Here is a 22,679-nt window from a genome sequence, read left to right as displayed (position 1 = left end):
ATATGCTAAGGCCGCTCAAATGCTCACTGTGACCTGCACTGACCAACAGGGGGCAGACGCTCAGACTGGTAGGTTAGCTTGGTGCTAGGGTCTGGCCGGTCAGGACTGAGTGAGATGGGCCGGACATACCCTGGCGCCCTCCCGCAGTCCCTCCCTGGTTGGCCAACCTCTTGTGTCTCTCCTCGGCCCCAATCGTGTACCGGTGGGGTCCCTCGGCCTGGCCTGCACCCTCTCACAATCCGGGACCCCTTAGGGGATGTAGGAGAGCTGGTTTCAGCCCAATCCCACAGGCCAGGCTGAGGGACCCCACTGGTACACAAATTCGTGTACCAGGCCTCTAGTTATAAATTATAATACAGATGGTCAAGTGACAACAAAAGTAGGTCATAAAATAGCAAGTATATTATTATCCCATTCATATCTACATATGTATTTTGCATAGAGAAGAAAGAAGTATACAGAAACAAGATGATAGAATTTCAGTTGCTTTTTACTTTCCTCTAATAGTTTTTACACCTTTCTGTGTTAATAAAAATTTTTACATAATGAGCACATATTACCTTTATAATCTGGAAAAACACACTATAATATTCTTTTTAGAAAAAAAATTTAAAATTCTCTTTAAGATTAATAAGAAAGGTACAGAATGATTAACTAATCATCAGCTAATGCAGTAAAGAAAATGAGAACTTCCTAAACCCTCTCATTTCACACACACAAACATCAATAAACCCTACTATTTTATTTTTTAAAAAAAGAAGAAAATGAGAACATGCAGGAGAATAACTAGAAATTATAATAAAAATTTCAAGGTTATCTTATACTTCGCCCTCTTCCTCAACCCCATATCTAATTAGTTTCTGTGTTTTTTTTAAATTTAACATCCCAAATGTTTCTGCAATCTTACCCTCCTATCCATTCACGTTGTTTCAGGCAATCTTATCTTTTTCTCCATTCTGCTTCCCCATCTCAGCTTAAGGACCTCAGTTTTCCAACTGGACTGCTTTCTTACAGTTTTCTCTTTCACCAGTTCAGCCATTTTCCTAAAACATAACCTGATCATGTTGCTTTCTTACTTAAACCCACATGATACTACAAATCCTTAATACCATGAAAGGTCCTGTATGATTTGGGTGCTATATTTCCAACCAATACCATATGCTTTCCAATTTCCACATATATCCTACAAGCTAACTGCAGTAAAGTAGAGAGCCCTACACATGCTAGGCTTTCAAACCTCTGTGACTTTACACATGTTCCTACTACCAGAAATTCTTTTCTTTCCTACATGCTCCTCACTCCCTGACCTTGAATCAGCTTTCAAGATCCAGCTCAGGTATCTTTGTCTGGAAGCTTTCCCTTCCTCTCCCAAAGGGAAATGATGCTCCTTTCTTTATGTCGCATCTTACTTGATTTTGTGTTCCCAATAAATACAAGAATGCCAGAACATATTAGGTGCTCTACCCATCAAATGTCTGTCCTTTCCTGCTGAACTGTAAAATTCCTCAAAGCAAGGTCTTTGATTTGGTCATGTTTAGAAGTCTTGGCACAATGTCTGACACAAAGTAGTAAATAAAAAATGATTAAAAGTCTGATATGCTAAGTGTCCAGTCAACAGTTCAACCAATCAAAGTGTAATATGCTAATAATATGGTAAGGCTGCTCAACCACTCGCTATAACGTGCACTGACCACCAGGGGGGCAGACGCTCAATGCAGGAGCTGCCCCCTGGTGGTCAGTGCGCTCCCACAAGGGGAGTGCTGCTCAGCCAGAAGCCAGGCTCATGGCTGGCAAGTGCCCTGGCTCTCTTGCCTCCGCGGCAGCACTAAGGATGTCTGACTGCTGGCTTAGGCCCACTCCCGGAGGGCTCCCAGAATGCAAGAGGGCACAGGCCGGGCTGAGTGAATCCATGCCAAATGCACAAATTTTGTGCACCGGGCCTCTAGTAAATTAATAAACAAATAAAGCTTCCCTTTACTGAATATGATAGTACATGTAGCCTTTACCATTCACTTAGAATACACAGTCACGCTGCTTTCAATTGTAGTTATGTATTGAATTAACATCTTGGCATCTAATTTTCTCAAAACACTAGTTTCCTTTTGTTAGGATAACTTTGTATCCTACTTTTTGTCCTTGCAAAATGCCTTTTACATAGAGACAGTATCTATTTGACTGATTAAAAGAACTGTTAACAATTATTTTTCTCTAGCTCTTTAATAATATTTATCTTAAACAATCCCAAAGTTTTGTTGCTTCAATTAATTTTTAATATTCTATGTTTTAAGACATACTAAAACACCATAAATATTTTAATAAACTTTCAGTACACAATATTTTATATGCTATGTATGTTTTACAGATTATGTAATAAACTGTACTTAAAAAATTCAATCACTCAATAAATATTTACTGAAGACCTATTATGTGCCACACATTGTGCTTGGGTCTGGGAGATACAATAAATATAGTAATACTAGGGGCCTGGTGCACGAAATTCGTGCACTGGGTGTGTGTGTGTGTGTGTGTGTGTGTGTGTGTGTGTGTGTGTGTGTCCTTCAGCCCAACCTGCCCCCTCTCACATACTGGGAGCCCTCAGGCATTGACCCCCATCACCCTCCAATCGCAGGATCGGCCCCTTGCCCAGGCCTGACGCCTCTGACAGAGGCGTCAGGCCTGGGCAGGGGACCCTCATTTCCCCCCATCACTGGTTCTGCCCCCAGCCCAGGCCTGATGCCTCGGCCAGAGGCGTAGACCCCCATCACCCTCCGATCGCCTGATCGGCCCCTTGCCCAGGCCTGACGCCTCCGCCAGAGGTGTCAGGCTTCGACAGGGGACCCCCATCTCCCTCTGATCGCTTGCTCCACCCCCCGCCCAAGCCTGACGCCTCTGACCCAGGCTTCAGGCCTGGGCAAGGGGACCATCATATCCCCCCAATCCCCGGCTCCGCCCCCCGCCCAGGCCTGATGCCTCAGCCAGAGGAGTTGACCCTCATCACCCTCCGATCACCAATCACCGGATCGGCCCCTTGACCAGGCCTGAGGCCTCCGGCAGAGGTGTCAGGCCTGGGCAGGGGACCCCCAGCTCCCCGCGGTTGCAGGCTCCGCCCTTGCCCAGGCCTAACGCCTCTGGCCTAGGCGTCCGGCCCGGGCAGCGGTGACCCGCAGCTGCAGTGGCCCCGCGATTGTGGGCTCCGCTTTAGGCCCAGGCAAGGGACCCCTAGCTCCCGGGACTGCCAGCTTCGACCGTGCCCAGCTCCCATCGCTGGCTCCACCCCTACTTCCTGCTATCACTGGCCAGGGCAGCAAAGGCGCCTGATTCTCCGATCATGGCTGGGGGGCAGGGCAAAGACGGCTCCAGGGCCGCCTTTGCCCTGCCCCCCAGCTCTTAGCTCCCCCCTGGGTTTCCGATCACTGTCAGTGGCAGGGGGCTTCTTCCTGCTTTCCCTTTTGCCTCCCTGCATTGTGCCTACATATGCAAATTAACCGCCATTTTGTTGGCAGTTAACTGCCAATCTTAGTTGGCAGTTAATTTGCATATAGCCCTGATTAGCCAATGAAAAGGGTATCGTCGTACGCCAATTACCATTTTTCTCTTTTATTAGATAGGATAGCGAATAGAACAAAGGATAAGACAGATAAGCTCCCTATACAAGAGCAGTACTTTAAAACAGAAATGCCAATTTATGTTCCCTGTAATTTGAAAATTTAGGTTTTCATAGTCAAGAAACCATTTTTAGCAAAATGTATAGAAGACAGGTTTTAAAAATACAGGCTCTAGCACAACAATGCGAATGAACTTAATTAAGTGTACAGTACTGAACTGTACACTTAAAAGTGTGTAAAGTTGCCCAGCCAGTGTTGCTCAGTGGTTGAGCGTCAACCTATGAACCGGGAGGTCATGGTTCGATTCCTGGTCAGTTCGATTCCTGGATCGGGGCACATGCCCAGGATGTGGGTTCAGTTCCTGGTGGGAGGCATGCAGGAGGCAGCTGATCGATGATTCTCTCTCATCATTTATGTTTTAATCTTTCTCTCCCTCTCCCTTCCTCTCTGAAATCAATAAAAATATACATATATATTTTTAAAAATGGGTAAAGTGGCAAATGTTATGTGTATTTTACTACAATTTTTTAAAGTACAGGTTCTAGAGTATACTTTATCAAGAGAAAACTATATGGCTCCTAAAGGTATCAAAATTGTTGGGGGTGGGGGGGACTACAGGGTACATAATGAAGTGCTACAGTACATAAACAGATAGATGGTATAGCTGTGGTATTAAAATTTCATGGCACGGAGCGGGGAGGAGGCAAGAAAAAAAAAAAAAAAAACAAGTCTAAAGAGCCACATGGAGGAGGGGCAATGATAAAAGAAAGGTTAAGAAGCACTATTCTGGCCCTGGCCATGTGACACAGTGGGTTGGAACATTGTCCCTACATGGAACAGGTTTGATTCCTGGTTAGTACACATACCTAGGTGGCTGGTTCTATCCCAGGTCAGGTGAGTACGGGAGGCAACAGATGAATGTTTCTTCTCTCTCTCTCTCTCTCTATCCCTCCCTCCCTCCCTCCCTCTTCTCCCTTTCCCTCTTCCTCTTCCTCCCTGTCTAAAAAAAAATCAATAAAAACATATCCTGGGTGAGGATTAAAAAAGAAAAAAAAAGAAACACTATTCTGCAGCAATTCTGCTTAGTTTCAATTCAGCTCCAACACTTACTTTACTAGCTATGGAGCAATGTATTTTGGGTAAGTAACTCAATCCTTTTGTGAATCAGTTTTCTAAGCTACAAAAGGGAGATAATTCTAAGATTGCTATGATTAAATAAGTGAATGCATTTAAAACAGTGTTCAGTACATGGGGAAGTGCTTAACAAATATTAGCTATTATAATAGCACTGCACTGGATCATAATCACAAAGATTATGCTCTAAGAGTTTATAATTGTAACTAGAGGCCTGATGCACAAAAATTTGTGCACTCGGGAAGGGGGGGTCCCTCAGCCTGGCCTGTGCCCTCTCGCAGTCTGGGACCCCTCAGGGGATGACCACCTGCTGGTTTAGGCCCGCTCCATGGGGGATTGGGCCTAAGATGGCAATCAAACATCCCTCTGGCAGCCCGGCAGCCCTCGGGGGATCCACTACCAGTGGAGAGCAGGCCTAAACTGCAGTCGGATATCCTTAGCGCTGCTGAGGAGGCGGGAGAGGCTCCCACCACCACCGCTGTACTGGCAGCCATCAGCCTGGCTTGTGGCTGAGCAGAGCTCCTCCCATGTGAGAGCGCTCTGACCACCAGAGGGCAGCTCCTGCATTGAGCATCTGCCCCCTGGTGGTCAGTGTGTGTCATAGTGACCAGTCATTCCCAGTCATTCTGCTGTTAGGTCAGTTTGCATATTACCCTTTTACTATATGGGATAGAGGCCTGGTGCACGGGTGGGGGCAGGCTGGTTTGCCCTGAAGGGTGTCCTGGATCAGGGTGGGGGTCCCGCTTGGGTGCCTGGCCAGCCTGGATGAGGGGCTGATGGCTGTTTGCAGCTGGTCACACCCCCTTCAGGGTGGGGGTCCCCACTGGGGTGCCTGGCCAGTCTGGGTGAGGGGCTGAGAGCTGTTTTCAGGCTGGCTGGTGACTGAAGCTCCCAACCTCTCCTTTTTTTCTTTTTTCTTTTTTTTTATTCTGGGATTTATTTACCTTCTATGGTTGTCACTGGAACTAAGGGCCGGCTTTAGCTCTGAGGCTTGGCTCCAGCTCTGAGACCTCGGCTGCTGAAAGCAGGTATCTGGGTTTGTTTGGGTTCTATAATTGTAACCCTGTTGTGGTCCTGCTAGCTCCAGCTCTGACAGCTGAAAGCAGGTTTCTGGGGTTTATTTACCTTCTACAATTGCAACATTGTTTCTTAGAGTGCAGCTCAGAGGCCGGCAGCGGCAGGCGGGGAACCTTGGCTTCCTCCATCACTGGAGCAAGCAAGCCTCCTGTTCGCTTCAGCTGCCTGGCTGCCGGCCGCCATCTTGGTTGGCAGTTAATTTGCATATCGCCCTGATTAGCCAATGGGAAGCATGTCAGAAGTACGGTTAATTATCATGTTTGTCTATTATTAGATAGGATTATATGTTTTGTAAGGGTTAAGTTTTCATTAAATATGTATGTTCCTCATAAGAATCTCTAGTTTTTATTTTATCTATGTTATTCATTAAATCAGGAAACATTAACTGAACAACTGCTATCTGCCAGACACTATGAAAGAAATGAACCACATAAGAAAGAGTTCATGCTCTCAGGTATAATAAAGTAAAGGAAGACAGACAGGAAAATCAAAAGCAACAATACTGTGCATGCACCTTTCTGCATAAAACAAAGACTGGTAAAGTATGAAGGAGTCAAGCGCTTCCTTGCGGAGGAGACTGGGAAGGAGGAGGTGAATACCAGACGGAGAAGAAAAGGTCTTTCCAGGAGAAACTACAGGAATAAAGGCACAGAGGCATGCAATACATGTATTTGGGGAATGAATTGGTTAGGAGAACCATAGCATAGGGATATGTGGGAAAAGGGCAGGTGACCAGAACACAGAAATCGACCCAAGCCACTATGCTCAACTAATATTTGACAAAGGAGGCAAGCACATACAATGGAGTCAAGACAGTCTCTTCAATAAATGGTGTTGGGAAATTAGCAAATAAATCAAACTAGATCACCAACTTACACCATACACAAAATCAAACTCAGAATGGATAAAGGATTTAAATGTAAGACGGGAAAACCATAAAAATCCTACAAGACTCCATAGGCAGCAAAATAACAAACATATGTCGTAGCAATATCTTTACCAACACAGCTCCTAGGGCAGTGATGGCAAACTTATGCCACACGTGTCAGAGGTGACACACGAAGTCATTTTTTTGGTTGATTTTTCTTTGTCAAATAGCATTTAAATATATAAAATAAATATCAGAAATATAAATCTTTGTTTTACTATGGTTGCAAATATCAGAAAATTTCTATATGTGACACGACACCAGAGTTAAGTTAGGGTTTTTCAAAATGCTGACACACCAAGCTCAAAAGGTTCACCATCACTGTCCTAGGGCAATGGAGACTAAGGAGAAAATAAACAAATTGGACAATATCAAAATTAAAAGCTTCTGCACAGCAAAGAAACTATCAACAAAACAACAAGAAAGCCCACTGCATGGGAGAACATATTTGCCAATGTTATTTCAGATAAGGGTTTAATCTCCAAAATTTACAGAGAACTCATCCAGCTTAACAAAAGGAAGATAAACGATATAATCAAAAAATGGGCAAAGGACCTAAATAGACACCTCTTGAAAGAGGACATACAGAAGGCCAAGAGACAGTTGAAAACATGCTCAAAGTCACTAATCATCCAAGAGATGCAAATCAAAACGACAATGAGGTACCACCTCACACCTGTCAGAATGGCTATCATCAACAAATGACAAGTGCTGGAGAGGATGTGGAGAAAAAGGAAACCTCGTACGTACACTGTTGGTGGTGCAGTCACTGGGGAAGACAGTACGGACATATCTCAAAAGTTAAAAAAGGAACTCTCATTTTGACCCAGTGATCCCACTTCTAGGACTATATCCCAAGAAACCAGAAACACCAGTCAGAAAGGATATATGTTCACAGTAGCACAATTTACAATAGCTAAGATTTGGAAACAACCTAAGTGCCCATCAGCAGATGAATGGATTAAAAAACTGTGGTACATCTATACAATGGAATACCACTACGCCGCTATAAAAAAGAAGGAACTTTTAGCATTTGCAACAGCATGAATGGAACTGGAGAGCATTATGCGAAATAAGCCAGTCAGAGAAAGATAAATATCACATGATCTCACTCATATGTGGGATATAATGATCAACATAATTTGATGAACAAAAATAGATCTAGAGACAAATGGTGCCGGAAGCCAGTCCATCCTTGCTGCTTGACACAGTCGCTGCAGGAAAGAAACATCTGCACAGCATATGTTTCAAGGGACCTGGCGTATATAGCATACTGTTCTTAATGTTTGCTCCCCTTAGCGCTATGTGTTTTAACCAAGGTCACCTCTCCAAGAAAGGTTGTTTCCCCAGGTAGGGATTTTTCCCTGAAGTTAGGGAGGGGATAAAACCTCTTAACTAAGTGCCAGGCTGGTAATCACTTTAACTACAAACAATCACGCTTAAGCTATATAATCTTTACTCCCTGGAATGGAGATAAGAAACGCCCTAACCTTTGCAATAGAAATTGACAGGATTAAAATCAACTGGTATAAATACAGATGTAACAAGACAATAAACACCAGAACTTCGCTGGAGATCCTGACCAGAACTTGGCTAGAGATCCTGGCTAGGCTGCTGATCAACTGAACGCTGTCTCTGTGTCATTCCTTCTTCGCTAACTCAGTCCACACCTTTGGGGACCCCTGGACCTGCTGGGGTTGGACCCCAGCAAAATGGCAGGGGAGGTGGAGGGGGGCGGTTAGAGAGCAACTAAAGGACTTATATGAATGCATATTAGCATAACCAATGGACACAGACACTGGGGTGGTGGGGGCTTGCTCAGGTGAGAATGATTGGGGGGGTGTGAATTGGGGGGAAAAGGAGACATATGTAAAACTTAAGACAATAAAAAAAATCAATAAACAATTTTAAAAAATAAAGAGGGTAAGACTCTGTTCTCTGAAATAGGAAGAGTTATGATCTATAATTTGGTAACCTCACCTTCTTTCTTTTTTCTAGTATTAGCAGCCATTGATGCTTAACCCTTTGCAGTCCAATGTTATTTTTGGAATTCAAACAGTCTGGTCCAAATTAATTGATGGGATTGAATGTTGAACTTTTTAATGTTCTTATTGCTCGACGTTGGACCTGCTCCTAGCGCCTGGTCTGTCGAGTCAGCCTTGAGGTTGGACCGAAAAAGGTTAATGCCGATTTCTATTAATTCACTTGAGGTTGCAAAATGGTGACATTCTATCATTTCTTTTTATCATTTGGAATAGTTTTATAAAGAGACCATTTTACCATTTGGTTACCCAATGGTACAAGAAAGGTAGAACAAATGCTTAATTTTTTCCCTTTATCGGTTTTCAAGATTAGGAACAGTCCCTATCACCTTTGGAAGACAACCCCTTTTTTTGAGTACCATTATGAATTAAGAAGGGATTTAAGCATATTTGATGGGTTTTAATATACTGAATTATTAATGTTGAAACTCAAAATTGTCCCACTTGGGGACACTATAAGCCTCTTCCAGTTGTCTCTTCAAAACCTTTGCATGTTCCTAGTAGTCTTTATTAGCATCTTTGCTATATGGTGTGATAAATTTCCAGGCCTACTAGAATACTTCCTGACTGACCTAGAAGCTGTCATTTCTCCAACAAATCCTGATTTCTGTTAGTGAGCAAGGGTATTTCAAAACCATACCTGGGCACTAAGGATATATATTAACACTGGATTGATCATTGTTTTTAAGCCTGTTCCGTGGACATAGGGGCAAGAGGGGAACAGAGCTAGAAAATTTACACATGCATGTGTATGTCTCATAAATTCATATTGATACTTCCAAATTCAAATTCAAGACTAGAGTTTTTACTTAACGTTTTCTATATTACATTTGTAACTATTTTACACACCAAGAATCTTGGCTGTCAATGAATCAAGAGATAATAGAATTAAAATACACTATATTAGGCATTTACCATATCACCCAAATGGATTTCAAAAAAACAACATCACCATCACTATTGAGTATTGTTAATTTAAATTTTTTTGCATAAGTTTCCCCCATTCTCCCCATCCCCATTTACTTTGTAGTTGTGCTATCTATATACTGTCAGAGCATATAGCTATTAAAGTAAACCCTCGATTTTGTGGACTTCAATTTAATGGACTTCAAATTTAATGGACAAAATTTCTGGTCCATATGTCACGTGTGAAAATTAACACCGTGTTAATTTTAAAATGCTTTTAATCAAGATTTGCTTATAATTAAATTATAGGCTTTTTGGATTATTAATAACACTTATTTTTAACTAATTTTAGCAAACAGGCCATATGTTGGAAAAAACACTAATTTTGCTTATGATATAAATAAATATTACATATCTACAACTATAGTCTACACATTTAAATCCAAGAGTCACCCTGTAAATGTTCGAGGAATGATCAGCACGTGATCACCTGCATTACATGTGGTAATTGGTTCTGTTGACACTTGGCCTGACTTTCTGCAGCAGTTTTAATTCTTTCCAGTTGATGTTCCCAGTGCACTAGGCCACGTCCCAGCTGTGTGCATTTGTTTACTTAAGGGGACTGGTGAATGCAGGCATCTATTAGACCTATTCAGCATAAATTTAAAATTACAGTATACATAGAAAAATTTTCTATGAAATTAAAGTTTTCATACATATTTAATACTACACAAATGTGTTGATATAAGTAAAAACAGATTTACTAATTTGTCAATTTTTTAACATATACTATGGAAACCCTCCATTATATAATGGACTTTAGGCTTTAATGGACACCCTCTTGCCCAAATTAGTCCATTATATTGAGGTTTTACTGTATATACTAAACTTACTCCGTCAACTCTTATTTTCATTCTTCAGGTAACCATATTTAATGTTCACCACTGGTCCTTCCATTATGTCTCCCTGGTCATTTTGTCTGAAGCTCATTCTCTAGATTCCTCAAGGAAGTACTCAAAGGAACAATATTCCCTGAACCACCATACACTGATAGCAGTTTATTAGGTAATTCTGTCTGTGCAAAAGTCAGTTGAATATCATGTAACTCCAGTTTCTTCTAGCATAAAAACTGATGAAAACCCAATTTTCTTTTCCTTGTAAGTCATGTGTTCTTTTCTTCTAAATACCCAAAGCTTATTTTTTTCCTTTAGTCAAGTAACTTTACTAGAATAGGTCTTGGTGTTGGTCATCTGAAACACTATTCTCAGGCACCTGGCATATTCTTTCAACATGCAATTTCAAATATATATATATATTTTTTAATTTCAGAAAAGTTTTCTTTAACTATAGTTTTAGTATTTATTGTTATATTGCTTTCATTTCCTTTTTCAGAAACCTCTATTATTTGTCTTTCTTATTACTTTCTCTTGAAACTTATTTTATCTTTTAAATTTTCTTCTTTTCACCTTTTGTGTTTTCCTGATGGCATCATTTTGCTCTTGCCTATTTTAGGCTTCATTTCTGAAATAATTTTTTCATTTACGTCTATTTTTCCCTAGGTTCTGTCACCTTATTCCAGAATTTTCATAATTGACTTATGTTATTTTTTCATGGCTTATATAATTTTCTTAGTGCCTTTTAGCTCATTCTGAAATTGTAGGTTATTGTTTTGGTCTGTTTTGTGTACTCCTTCTATTATAAGCTTTTATTGTCTATAGGGAATTAAGTTCCTTTTTTTCCCTATAATAATTTTGCATGCTATTTGACCTTGATACATTTCAATTATTCACTTTTATGTAAATTTAATTTTCTTGAACTTTTAGAATAAGGGGATTCTGGAAAGCTTTAACTTCATAAAGCTTCCTCTTCGCCTGTTTCGGGTTTGGTTGGTGGTTTGTTTCTAAGATTTCTTTTTTTTTTTTTTAATGCTCACCTGAGGATATGCTTATTGATTTTAGAGAGAGGGAGAGAGAAAAATACTGATGTCAGAGAGAAACACTGACCAGTAGCCTCAACGTGGGATCAAACCCAAAACCTAGGCATGTGCCTTGACTGGGAATTGAACCTGCGACCTTTTGGTGTACAGAACAATACTCCAACTTAGCCACAGAGGCCATGGCTCTAAGATTTCTTGACTCTGTAACCCTCTCACTTTTATTTGGACCTTCTTCTTTTATCTCTATTGTACCTTTTCTTATAAACTTACTGGAGGCCCAATACATGAAATTCGTGTAAGAGCAGGCCTTCCTTCCCCTGGCTGCCGACACCAGCTTCCCTCTGGCACCCGGGACCTGGGCTTCCCTCCGGCAGCCAGCAGGCATCCAGGACCCAGGGTTTCCTCTGGCCGCCAGCAGGCACATGGGACCCGGGCTTCTCTAGCAGCCCCAGCTTCATCCGGAAGGTCATCCGGTCTAATGAGCATATTACGCTTTTATTATAATAGACTAGTGGCCGGTGCACGAAATTCGTGTGTGTGGGGGGAATGTCCCTCAGCCCGTCCTGCACCCTCTCCAATCTGGGACCCCTTGGGGGATGTCGGACTGCCAATCCCTGTGGGATCGGGCCTAAACATCAGTCGGACATCCCTCTCGCAATCTGGGACCGCTCTTGCCTATTTTAGGCTCCTAAAAGCTCACCTGCTTGCCTACCTGATCTCCCCTAACCACTCTGCCTGCCAGCCTGATTAATCTCAACTGCCCCCCTCACCCCCACGTTCTGACCTGATCATCCCTACCTGCCAGCTCCTGCCAGACTGATTGCCCCCAACTACCCCCACCTTGCTGGCCTGCTCACCCCCAACTGCCCTCTCCTGCCAGCCTGATCGCCCCTAACTGCCTCTGCCTCAGCCCCGCCACTATGGCTTTGTCTGGAAGGACATCCAGAAGGTCTCCCAGGCTAATTGGCATATTACTCTTTTATTAATATAGAAGATATATCACTCTGAGCAGTTTCTCTTTAGGGTGAGCTTTGCCTTAGAATGGTGCCTTGGCAAGTCAGTCTTGAAAGTTGATAGGAGGTAGACTGCTCCTGCCCTTTAAAGCTCCTCAGTTATAGCTACTACTGTCCAACCAACCCTCATAGTTTTTTAGTCACTATTCTGGAGTTCTCCTGTTTTAGGTATATCCGATGTCGCCCCATTGCTTCCTTCTTCCTCTTGCAGAGATGCCAATACTGATTGGGTCTAAAGGTAGTTTGTTCCCATCTCCTTGTATTTGGGGGTTTGTAGAAATACTCTATTACATGATTTTATTATAATTGTTCTAGGCATTTAAAATTTTGCTAATTGCTCTTTCTATCTTTATGTAAGGATTCAGAGACCAAAAACTATGCTACTATCACCACCACTACCAACTTTCCAGAACCTACCCCTCCACCAAACCTCTTTCCAGTCTCTTCCCCCAAGATTAGCTTTTCCACTATTGTGACTCATTTAGGCACTCACTCATCTTGCAAGCACTGCATGGTAACCCTTTATAACATCTGTTTTTGTTTTTGTTGTTGTTAACTACCAGAATCAAACATATTTGAAAGACATCACTTTGATGAACCAATTAAAACCTATCCTTATTGTTCATATCATAAAACTGCCTTAGATTATTTTTGTTCTTCAATAACAAAATCCTCAGGATGGAGAGAATCACATACTTCAACCAAACCGAATTCCGTGCCAAAGAGTACAGAGTAAAAATATTACTGAACAAATCATGTATTATAAAATGAGTCTGAATAACAGTCTTTTTTTCACTTGAGAAAGTGAATGATGGATGGCAGGTACTCAAATGTTTTCTGAATGAAGGACTAAGAAAAGCCAAAGTTAGCTGTTTCCCTTTCTGCAATGTATCAGTAACCTCTTCTCTGGAAAGAAGTGTCTCCTTAATCTAACACAACCCATGTTTCAAATAAATTAAAGATAAACTACCATTTTGAAATTTTTTGTAAATTTTCCTCATATACCAAATCTGACTGTAACAACAACAAAGAATTATTTCTGGAAGTTTAACACTACCTTCATGCTATGGTACTTTAAAAACAAACAAACTATAACTCCACAGAGCACGATGGTGTTCCCTGGATTACTATGCCCCACCACAAATACAATGCAACTAATTCAATTAGTGATACACATTTCAAAACTAATTATTTTCTGCAAAATACAAAATGGACAAGAGATCTACTGAAATCATTAAATGTGACCTATCACTCAAAGTCTAGCAGTCTGACTGCTTTCTAGGCCCTTTCCACAGTTCCAATACATTGGTGTGCTAACACACACACACCTCACACACACACACACCCCTAACACACATACCTCACACACACATATCTAACACACACAGACCGCCCAACACACACACAGCTAACACACCCCTAACACACACACCTCACACACACCACACACACACACACACACACACACACACACACACACACACACACACACGAGCCTCCAAAACCAATGCCCTTCCAAGTGTACTTTTTTGGAATAGGACACTGGTTCGGCAGTGCCAGATTCAGGCATGGGGCGGGGGCTCTCTCGGGGTGAGCACGGTTCTGGTGGGGCGGCGCCGGCGGCGCGGGGTGTTTTCCGGGCTCGGGAGGCCCCAGGGGCTCGTTCTGGGGCTCGCGCCCCGGGGGAGCTCCCGCCGCTGCGGCAAGAAGACGCCCCCAGAGCCGGCCGGAGACTGAGTGGGCAGCGCGCAGGTCCGCCCGCCGTCACGACCGCCCCTGGCTCGCCCCCTCGGCCACGGGGTCCCCATACCTCCGGAGCCCTCCTTCCCGAGCCCACAGCCGGCCGCCGGCAAGTGGGCGGCGGAGAGAGCCGCGGCCGGCTCACCCACCTGATGCTCTTTCACCACTTCGCTGAGGCAGGGGTACCGCTCCGAGATCCATCGGTAAAACTTGGGGACTCCCATCTCCACTTCAACACAACCCCACTGAGGGCCAAACCGAAACCGAACGCCCGCCGGGGCCGCCGCCGCCGCCGCCGCCGTCGCTCGGCTGATGACAACACACCGCCCGCCCGACCATAGAGTGGCCGCCGTGGGGTAGAGCGGCCGCCCCGAGGCCTCCGGGCCGAGTGGGGTTGGCGTGGCGCCCAGCGTAGGCGGCGCGGGCGGTTTTCTGAAAATGTTGGCGGACCCTGAATTTTATCCTGTCGGCTTTAGTCTCCTGGGATGCCATCACAGTATTTTTAATTTTTTTTTCCTGTAATCTTCATCCGAGGATTTCTTTTTTTTTTTTAAGAGTGGAAGGGAGGGAGAGGGAATGAGAGAGAGAGAGATTGTCGCTCTGTCCGCTGGGCTGGGAGTGAATCAAACCTTCAAATCTGCAACCCATATACAGGCCCTTAACCCTTTGAGTGCCAACCAATATCCTAGGAGCTATGCTAAAATTGCCAAGGCATTTTTGCTGATTTTACAGCAGTTTAGGAAAAAAATTATGAATCGCAAGTAAATGAAGTTACATATTCAAAAACTTAAGGAAACCTTTACTATATTTGTTTTCATCTTTGACATATTTAGCAATATTATCATCACTAATAAAAGCAGACTTAGTACTTTTGGCGAAAGACAGGAGGAGCACAATCCTATTGCGCTCCCTGGCACTCTAGGGATTAACCAATAATGGAACCTGAGGCCCCCTTTGATTCAAGGGCCCATGCTGTAACCACACCCGCCAGGGCTCATCTCAGTATTTTTCAACACAGATTTGGAAAGATCATGTGATTTATTTGGTTTAGTTTTATTTGGTTCAGTGAATTTGTTTCTTTGAAGGACACACACACACACACAACAGTTTCTTTTAAAATGTTGTTTAACAAGTTATTCGTTGAAAAAAATATTCCTAACTGCCTCCACCCCCATCCAGGTTCCTCCTTAACTCTTAATTATAAGGCCTTCAATTGGAAATTATGTTTAGTTTTCACCTTCATACCTTTGGGCTTATCCTGTTTTCCCCATCAATCTCAACTCTGCAAAAAAGCAGCATTCTCTCAAGTGAACTTAAGTGCAATCATCCTATATAATAAAAGCCTAATATGCAAATTGTCCCCTCCCCCCAGAATTCGAGGAGGAAGTGGGGCGGCCAGCCAACAGCCCTGAAGGGAGCCCCAGCCAGCAGCCACTAGGGACCCTATGTATTTCATGCACTGGGTCTCTAGTCAATTATAAAAAAGTTTTCCATTTATTTGAATGTAGTAACCTCACTGTTTCATAATTCTATAAACTATTTTAAATCCTCTGCAAGAAAAAACAAATTTTAAACACATTTAAAATCTCTTGAAATTTCAAGTGTTGCTGTCTTCCAAGACCACTGCATTCAGTATGGGAACATCTTTACAATTACACAATATTTATATTGTTTTCAGATTCATGCTTGTTTGTCTTATGTTTTTTCCATATCACACTTTAAACCACACACATAAAGAGTTTTTGCTCTAGCCTGTTTGGCTCAGTGGACAGAACACTGGTCTGTGGACTGAATGATCCTGGTTCCATTCAGATCAAGGGCACATGCCCAGGGAGCCGGCTCAGTCCCAGTATGGGGCATGCAGGAGGCAGCCAATCAATGATGCTCTCTCGTCACTGATGTTTCTATCTCTCTCTCTCCCTCTCACTTACTCTCTAAAATCAATAAAAAAATATATATGTAAAAAAAAAAAGAGTTTTGTTACATGAACATAATGATGTGCTATTTTTGTTATGCTATCTGTTTTACTAGGCTGTCAGGGGACATAAGTTCTGTGTACAAATCTAGCAGTGTTCTATCCACATAATTTATTCAGTTTTTATTGTTGTCCAAATGAATCCTTATGCTAGCAAGTACTTAAAAATAAAAGGTGTAAAATGAAATAAGGCTGGCTTGCTTCTTGCAAATAAATATTTTTAGAGTATGAGAATATTTGATGTGCTATTTCTGGTTATAATACACAGTAGATAGTAACAAAGCAGTTTATTTCTTAATAACAACATATATTACTTTAAATATTGTTAACATAAAGGGAGAAATAACACAGTTGCTTTGAGAACATAAAGCAACTTATATTGTACTTTGGAATTCAATAAAAACAGATTAATACCAAATATGTTAACTTTGGATTATTAACATATTCTTTGAAGTAATTTAATTTCACATATATGGAGTCCAACCAAGGTACATTTGGCATAGTAAGTTTTCATCAGTAGCTTCTTGTATAAGGTAATGTACATGTCCTTCAATAGATAAGGGCAGCCCTGTCACTCTGTTTCGGGTCTTGATTACACCTTGCAGTCGCTGCTCAATGTCAAGAACATGGGTCTTGGCCTAAAAGGACAAAGTTGAAAATCATAAGAATTAAGGACTCAATGACATGAGCATGTTGATAATTTGAAATTACTACCTTTTTTGTTATTTAACAAATGTTAGTGCCATTTTATTGATCATTACCCCTTTTGTCAGAGCAAATATGAGAGAAGAAATGAAACAAGAATAATAAAAAGATACTGATTTGAAGTCTTGCAATGTTGATCCAAGATCAACTATTTAGACATTTTCCTGGACTATTTGAAATACCAGGGAATATTAGTAGGGAGTGAAAAAAATGTTTTACACTGTTGATAAAAGAAATAATTTTTAATGTGTACTGTAAAACTTGACATACTCAGGAGCTGAGTGAATACTTTTGTTGCTATTACAGTCCTGACCTATTAGTGCCAGTAAATTTGTTTTAACATGGTCTTTTCAACTTTGTTTCTTGTTAATCTAACAACTACTAACTACATCTGTTGTAGACTCATAAATTTAACTGTTGTATTATAACAGTATTGTTACATGTCAACAGTATGGTTAGTCAATTTACCATGTCTTAATCTTTGTACACTTTCCATTTTTAAGTGCTTAAATAAGTAATATTTTGCAATAAAAATGCAGTGATATAATTTACCAGCTATTGACAATTTATTTCTACTTATATAGAGTGTCAACTGAGTTTATAAATTAAGTACTTATATACTTATGATTAATGTAAAATTAGAGCAATTAAAATATTAAAGCTGAGATCTGCTGCTCTGTAAGTCCACACAATTTGTGTTCAGGTATTCCCCACTCTATCTCATAATTACAAATTGTCTATGGTTTAAACAAGTGTGTCCTCAACTCTGCTTGTATTATACAAATGATAATAATGTTAACATTACTAAAGATAATAAAGAAAACGTAGGGCATTAGCATACTAGAGTACTAGATTTCAGAGTATTCAATGGTCAGTCACTGATAGTATTTAGATTCAGTTCTCATTTGTAGAGATATACAATATAAGCTTACATCAAGCTATACCTTCTACTAACCTTTTCATTAACAACTTCCCCAGTTTCATTCAGTAGTGCTTTGGAATGCCCTTTTACCGGTTTACTCCATTCCACAAGAGGATCATGTAGAAAAGTCTTTAAGACACTAAAATGGAAAGAAAACATTGTAAGTAATAATACAATGTTATCTTTGTAAAAAGAAATCTTAATGAAGAAAATACTTAGGTGAAAAGTAAGTGAAAGATGAGAAACTAATGGTAATACTCTTATAATACACATTATTCCTATTTCAGTAAAATATGTGAACTTATTGTTTTGGGATGAGAGGAGGGAAAGGTAAGTGGGGGGGGGGAGAGACAAGATAGAGGAGGGTTAGAGGTGTTCGTGTAGTACAGTAAAATGGTCTGTGTGCCATCTCTGAATGCATACTGTAAACTGTTTAATGAATATTTATTGAATGAGTGAATTTTATCCCCTGCCATGTCTCCATAATGACCATAAAGTATCTATAGCTACCATATAAACAGACCCAGTTCAGATTTTTCTATTGTGCTCTAGATGTCAAATCCAATTACCTATGGGGAAAACCCACTTAGATATCCTGTAGGCATCTCAAATTCAATATTTTCAAAACAAAACTCATGATTCTTCCCCAAACTATTTCTTCTGTATCCTCAAATCAGTAAAGAGTAACACCATTCATCCACTATCCCTTGCCTCCCCCCGCCCCCCTTCCTCTAAACACCTAATCCTACTTTTTAAATCTCTTTAGAATCTCTCTACTTAATCTCCATCTTGACTGTCACTACTTCAGCCAGTATTTGCCTGGGGTACTGCAAGAGTCCTCTAACTAGTTTTCTGGCCTCTAACCCAAACTGGAACTGTAATTTTTCTACAATGCAAATCTGATTATATCATTTCTTCTTATTTTTTTATTTTCTTCTTAAAACCCTCCAATGACTTCTGATTGTTCTCAGGGCAAAGTTTAAATGTGTAAACCGAACTCATGTGGACCTTTCATAATGTAGCTCTGCTCACACCACCTCCTAGGAATAAAGTACTTAAAGTCTACTCTACCCTCTAGAATACAGTATTGCATTTCTCAAGCAAGCCATGCCTTCAATACCATTGATATTTCTTTCTCTCAGAAGACTCTATTCCCTTTTGCGTGGCCAATTCTATTTATCTTAAAGGTCTCAACTACTTCCTCTAGAAGTTATTTCCTGACTTATTTCAGACTAGTATAGAAGCTCCTAGTTGAGTGTTTCACAGGATGTTATACTTCTTCTTTCAGAGAACTTGCTTTTGCCTTTCTCTAACTAACCCATGTATTCTACCACTAGAGGCCCAGTGCATGAGATTTGTGCACTGGGGGGTGGGGGGGGGGGGTGGCGTGTGGGGCACGGGGTGGCGCTCAGCCTGGCCTGCGCCCTCTCGCAGTCCAGGACCCCTCAGGTGATGTCAGGGGATCAGGCCTAAGCCAGCAGTCAGACATCTCTCTCACAGTCTGGGGCTCTCCCAGTATGGGACCCCTCGCTCCTTACCGCCTTCCTGCAGTGGAGGCGGGGAAGGCTCCCACCACCACAGCTGCGCTCACGAGCAGTGAGCCCAGCTTCTGGCTGAGCAGTGCTCCCCCTGTGGGAGCAAACTAACCACCAAGGGGCAGCTCCTGCACTGAGCGTCTGCCTCCTGGTGGTCAGAGCACATCATAGCGACATTCGTTCCACCGTTCAGTTGATTTGCATATTATGCTTTTATTATATAGGGTAATGTCTGGTAGACAGCTTTTATATAAAAAAGTGAATAAATGAACTTTATAAGTCCTTTTTACAAACTAGTTGAGCCTTGAACAATATGGGCTTGAACTATAGAGGTCCACTTATATGAGGACTTTTTACAATAATTATGTACACTACTATAAATTTTCTCTTCCTTATGATTTTCTTAGTAACATTTTCTTCTCTCTGGTTTACTTTTTTTTTTTAATATATTTTATTGATTTTTTACAGAGAGGAAGGGAGAGAGATAGAGAGCCAGAAACATCGATGAGAGAGAAACATTGATCAGCTGCCTCCTGCACATCTCCTTCTGGGGATGTGCCCGCAACCCAGGTACATGCCCTTGACCGGAATCGAACCTGGGACCCTTCAGTCCGCAGGCTGACGCTCTATCCACTGAGCCAAACCGGTTTCGGTGTCTCTGGTTTACTTTATTGTAAGAATACAGCATAGAATACATATAACGTACAAAATATGTTAATTGACTATTTATGTCATCCAGTAAGGCTTCCAGTCAACAATAGGCTATTAGTAGTTAAGTTTTGGGGGAGTCAAAAGTTATATGCAGACTTCCACTGTGCAAGGGTATTGGTGCCCCTAACTGCCATGTTGTTCAAGGGTTAACTGTATTTCCTGCAGCTAACATAATATCTAATGGTGAAAGATGGACTCCTTTAGCCCTAACATCAGGAACAATACAAGAATGCAGAATTCTTTCCATGTCTATTCAACACTGATCTAAGCTAGGGCAATTAGGCAAGAAAAAGAAAAGGCATTAAGATTGGAAAGGAAGAAATAAAACTTTATTTTCAGATGACATGTTTTTGTAGAGAGAAAATTTTAAGATATCTACAAAAATAACTCTTAAAAGTAATAAACAAGTTCAGCAAGGTTGTAGGATATAAGATCAATATACAAATATCAGTTATATACACTAGCAATCAAAAAATTAAGAAAATTCCTTTTGGAATAGGATTAAAAGGAGTAAGGTATTTAGAAACACATTTTTTCAAAAGTTAAATAGAAAAGTTGCAAACTAAAAACTACAAAACATTGAAAGAAATTAAAGATAAATAAATGGGGGGAAAATTCCACATTCATGGGTCAGGAAACTTAATATTGTTAAGATGGCAATACTCCTCAAATTGATTTATAGATTCAATGCCATTCCTATAAAATCCAGGTTGTTTTCTTGCAAAAATTGACAAAATTCATATGGAAATGCAAGGGACCCACAATAGCCAAACAGTCTTTTAAAATATATGTGTGTGTGTGTGTGTGTGTGTGCATTATTGGTTTCAGAGAGGAAAGGGGAGGAAGAGAGAGCTAGAAACATCGATGAGAGAGAATCACTGATCGACTGCCTCCTGCATGCCCCCCACTGGGATTAAAGCCCACAACCCCGGCATGTATCCTGACCAGGAATTGAACTCCAGGTTCATAGGTCGATGATGCTCAACCACAGAGCTATGCAGGCCGGGAGAGCCAAACAATCTTGAAAAAGAAATAATAGTTGGACCCAATCACACTTCCTGATTTCAAAACTTACCACAAACCTACAGTGATGAAGACAGTGTGTGTTAGCATAGGTTAGAAATAAAGATAAATGGAATAAAACTGAGAATCTAGAAATAAACTCTTCTATATATGGGCAACTGATTTTCAACAAAATTGCCAAGAAATTAAATGGAGAAAAAATAATCCTTTTTAAAAATGGTGCTGGGACTAGATATGGATATTCAAAAAAATAAATATGAACCCCTACCTGATACTAAATAGAAAACAATAACTGAAAATGATGAAGGATTGAAATATGAGCTAAAATTATAAAACAGAAGAAAACATAGGTATAACTCTTCATAACTTGGGATTATGCAATAGGTTCTTAAATAAGATATCAAAAGCACAAATAACCACAATAAGAGACAAATTGGAATTTATCAAAAGTAAAAACTTTTATGCTTCAAAGGGCATCATCAAGAAAGGAAAAAGACAACCCATATATCAGAGAAAATATTTGCAAATCGTATCTCATAAGGGGCTAGTTATCTACTTATATAAAGAACTCTTAGAACTCAACAAAAATATAAATAATCCCATTAAAAATGCGATTTGAATAGACATTTGTCCAAAGAAGATATACAACTGACAAAAACAAAAACAAAACAAAACAAAAAACCCCAAACAAACACACATGAAAGGATATTCCTCATCGTTGGTCACTAGGGAAATGCAAATTAAACTCTATGAGATGTGGGGGGCAGCGTGACCAGCACCTAGACATGGCTCTCTTGGGCAAATCCCCAAGTTGTTGCCTGTTGTGTGCTGTCAGTAGGTCAGTAACAATACTAGATGTCAGGTGGCTCTATGCCCAGGCCTGATTGGGGCTCCCCAACACCTAGGGACTCCTCATCACACAGCCAAGCCAGGGTAAGGCATGCAGGAACAAGTACCAGCTGAGCAACATCAAATACAAGCACAAACATGGCTGAATCATGCACTTGAGCACGTTGGCCTATGCTCAGATCATCCTTCACTGAATATTCAAGGGCCTCAAGCTGAGCCATTGAGCATGACACTGCAGATGGGAACCCCCCAACCCGCCCCATTAAAGCATGTACCTATCTTGCCGCTGTTTTTGTGGGGAAGTTAGACGACTCAGACATTAGTGTTCCTCCATCTGTGGGGTTGGATCAGAACGGGGAGAGTGGGAAGTCAGATTCCTGACAGGTCTTTTACACTCTTGAAATAGGAAGAATTTCAAATATATGGCAATAGTCCTCAGAATAGTATAGTGAACCCTGTGCACCCACCCATATCTGACCACCAATTACCCACAACTGTCCTACCCACTCCTGTATGTGTTTTTCTTTTTCTTTTTTTTTTTTTTAATTAAATCTTTATTGTTCATATTATTACATTTG

At 41.1% G+C, this 22,679-nt stretch overlaps 2 protein-coding genes across 14 annotated transcripts in view; both read right to left on the bottom strand.

Annotated features, from left to right (window-relative positions):
- Positions 1-14,727, bottom strand: part of XRN1 (5'-3' exoribonuclease 1) — a 196,300-nt gene extending 181,573 nt beyond the window's left edge. For 5 of the 9 annotated variants that reach the window (XM_059688272.1, XM_059688274.1, XM_059688275.1 and 2 more), the window contains exon 1: positions 14,531-14,726. In XM_059688272.1, the coding sequence (XP_059544255.1) occupies positions 14,531-14,605 (75 nt within the window). In that variant the 5' untranslated portion in view covers positions 14,606-14,726. Of the gene's footprint in view, positions 1-14,530 lie in introns of all 9 variants that reach the window. The other 4 variants (XM_059688279.1, XM_059688281.1, XM_059688273.1 and 1 more) reach the window with 3 other exon arrangements.
- A 1,901-nt stretch (positions 14,728-16,628) lies between these two features.
- The window catches only part of ATR (ATR serine/threonine kinase), a 186,760-nt gene continuing 180,709 nt past the window's right edge, over positions 16,629-22,679 (bottom strand). For all 5 annotated transcript variants that reach the window (XM_059688266.1, XM_059688268.1, XM_059688267.1 and 2 more), the window contains 2 exons: positions 18,017-18,122; positions 16,629-16,994 (listed from right to left, as the gene is read on the bottom strand). In XM_059688266.1, the coding sequence (XP_059544249.1) occupies positions 16,821-16,994; positions 18,017-18,122 (280 nt within the window). In that variant the 3' untranslated portion in view covers positions 16,629-16,820. The remainder of the gene's footprint in view (positions 16,995-18,016; positions 18,123-22,679) is intronic.

The sequence above is a fragment of the Myotis daubentonii genome, chromosome 3 (assembly GCF_963259705.1).
Source record: "Myotis daubentonii chromosome 3, mMyoDau2.1, whole genome shotgun sequence".
NCBI lineage: Eukaryota > Metazoa > Chordata > Mammalia > Chiroptera > Vespertilionidae > Myotis > Myotis daubentonii.
The sequence above is the reverse complement of the archived record's forward strand: the minus strand, read 5'-3'. Positions and strand labels throughout refer to the sequence as shown.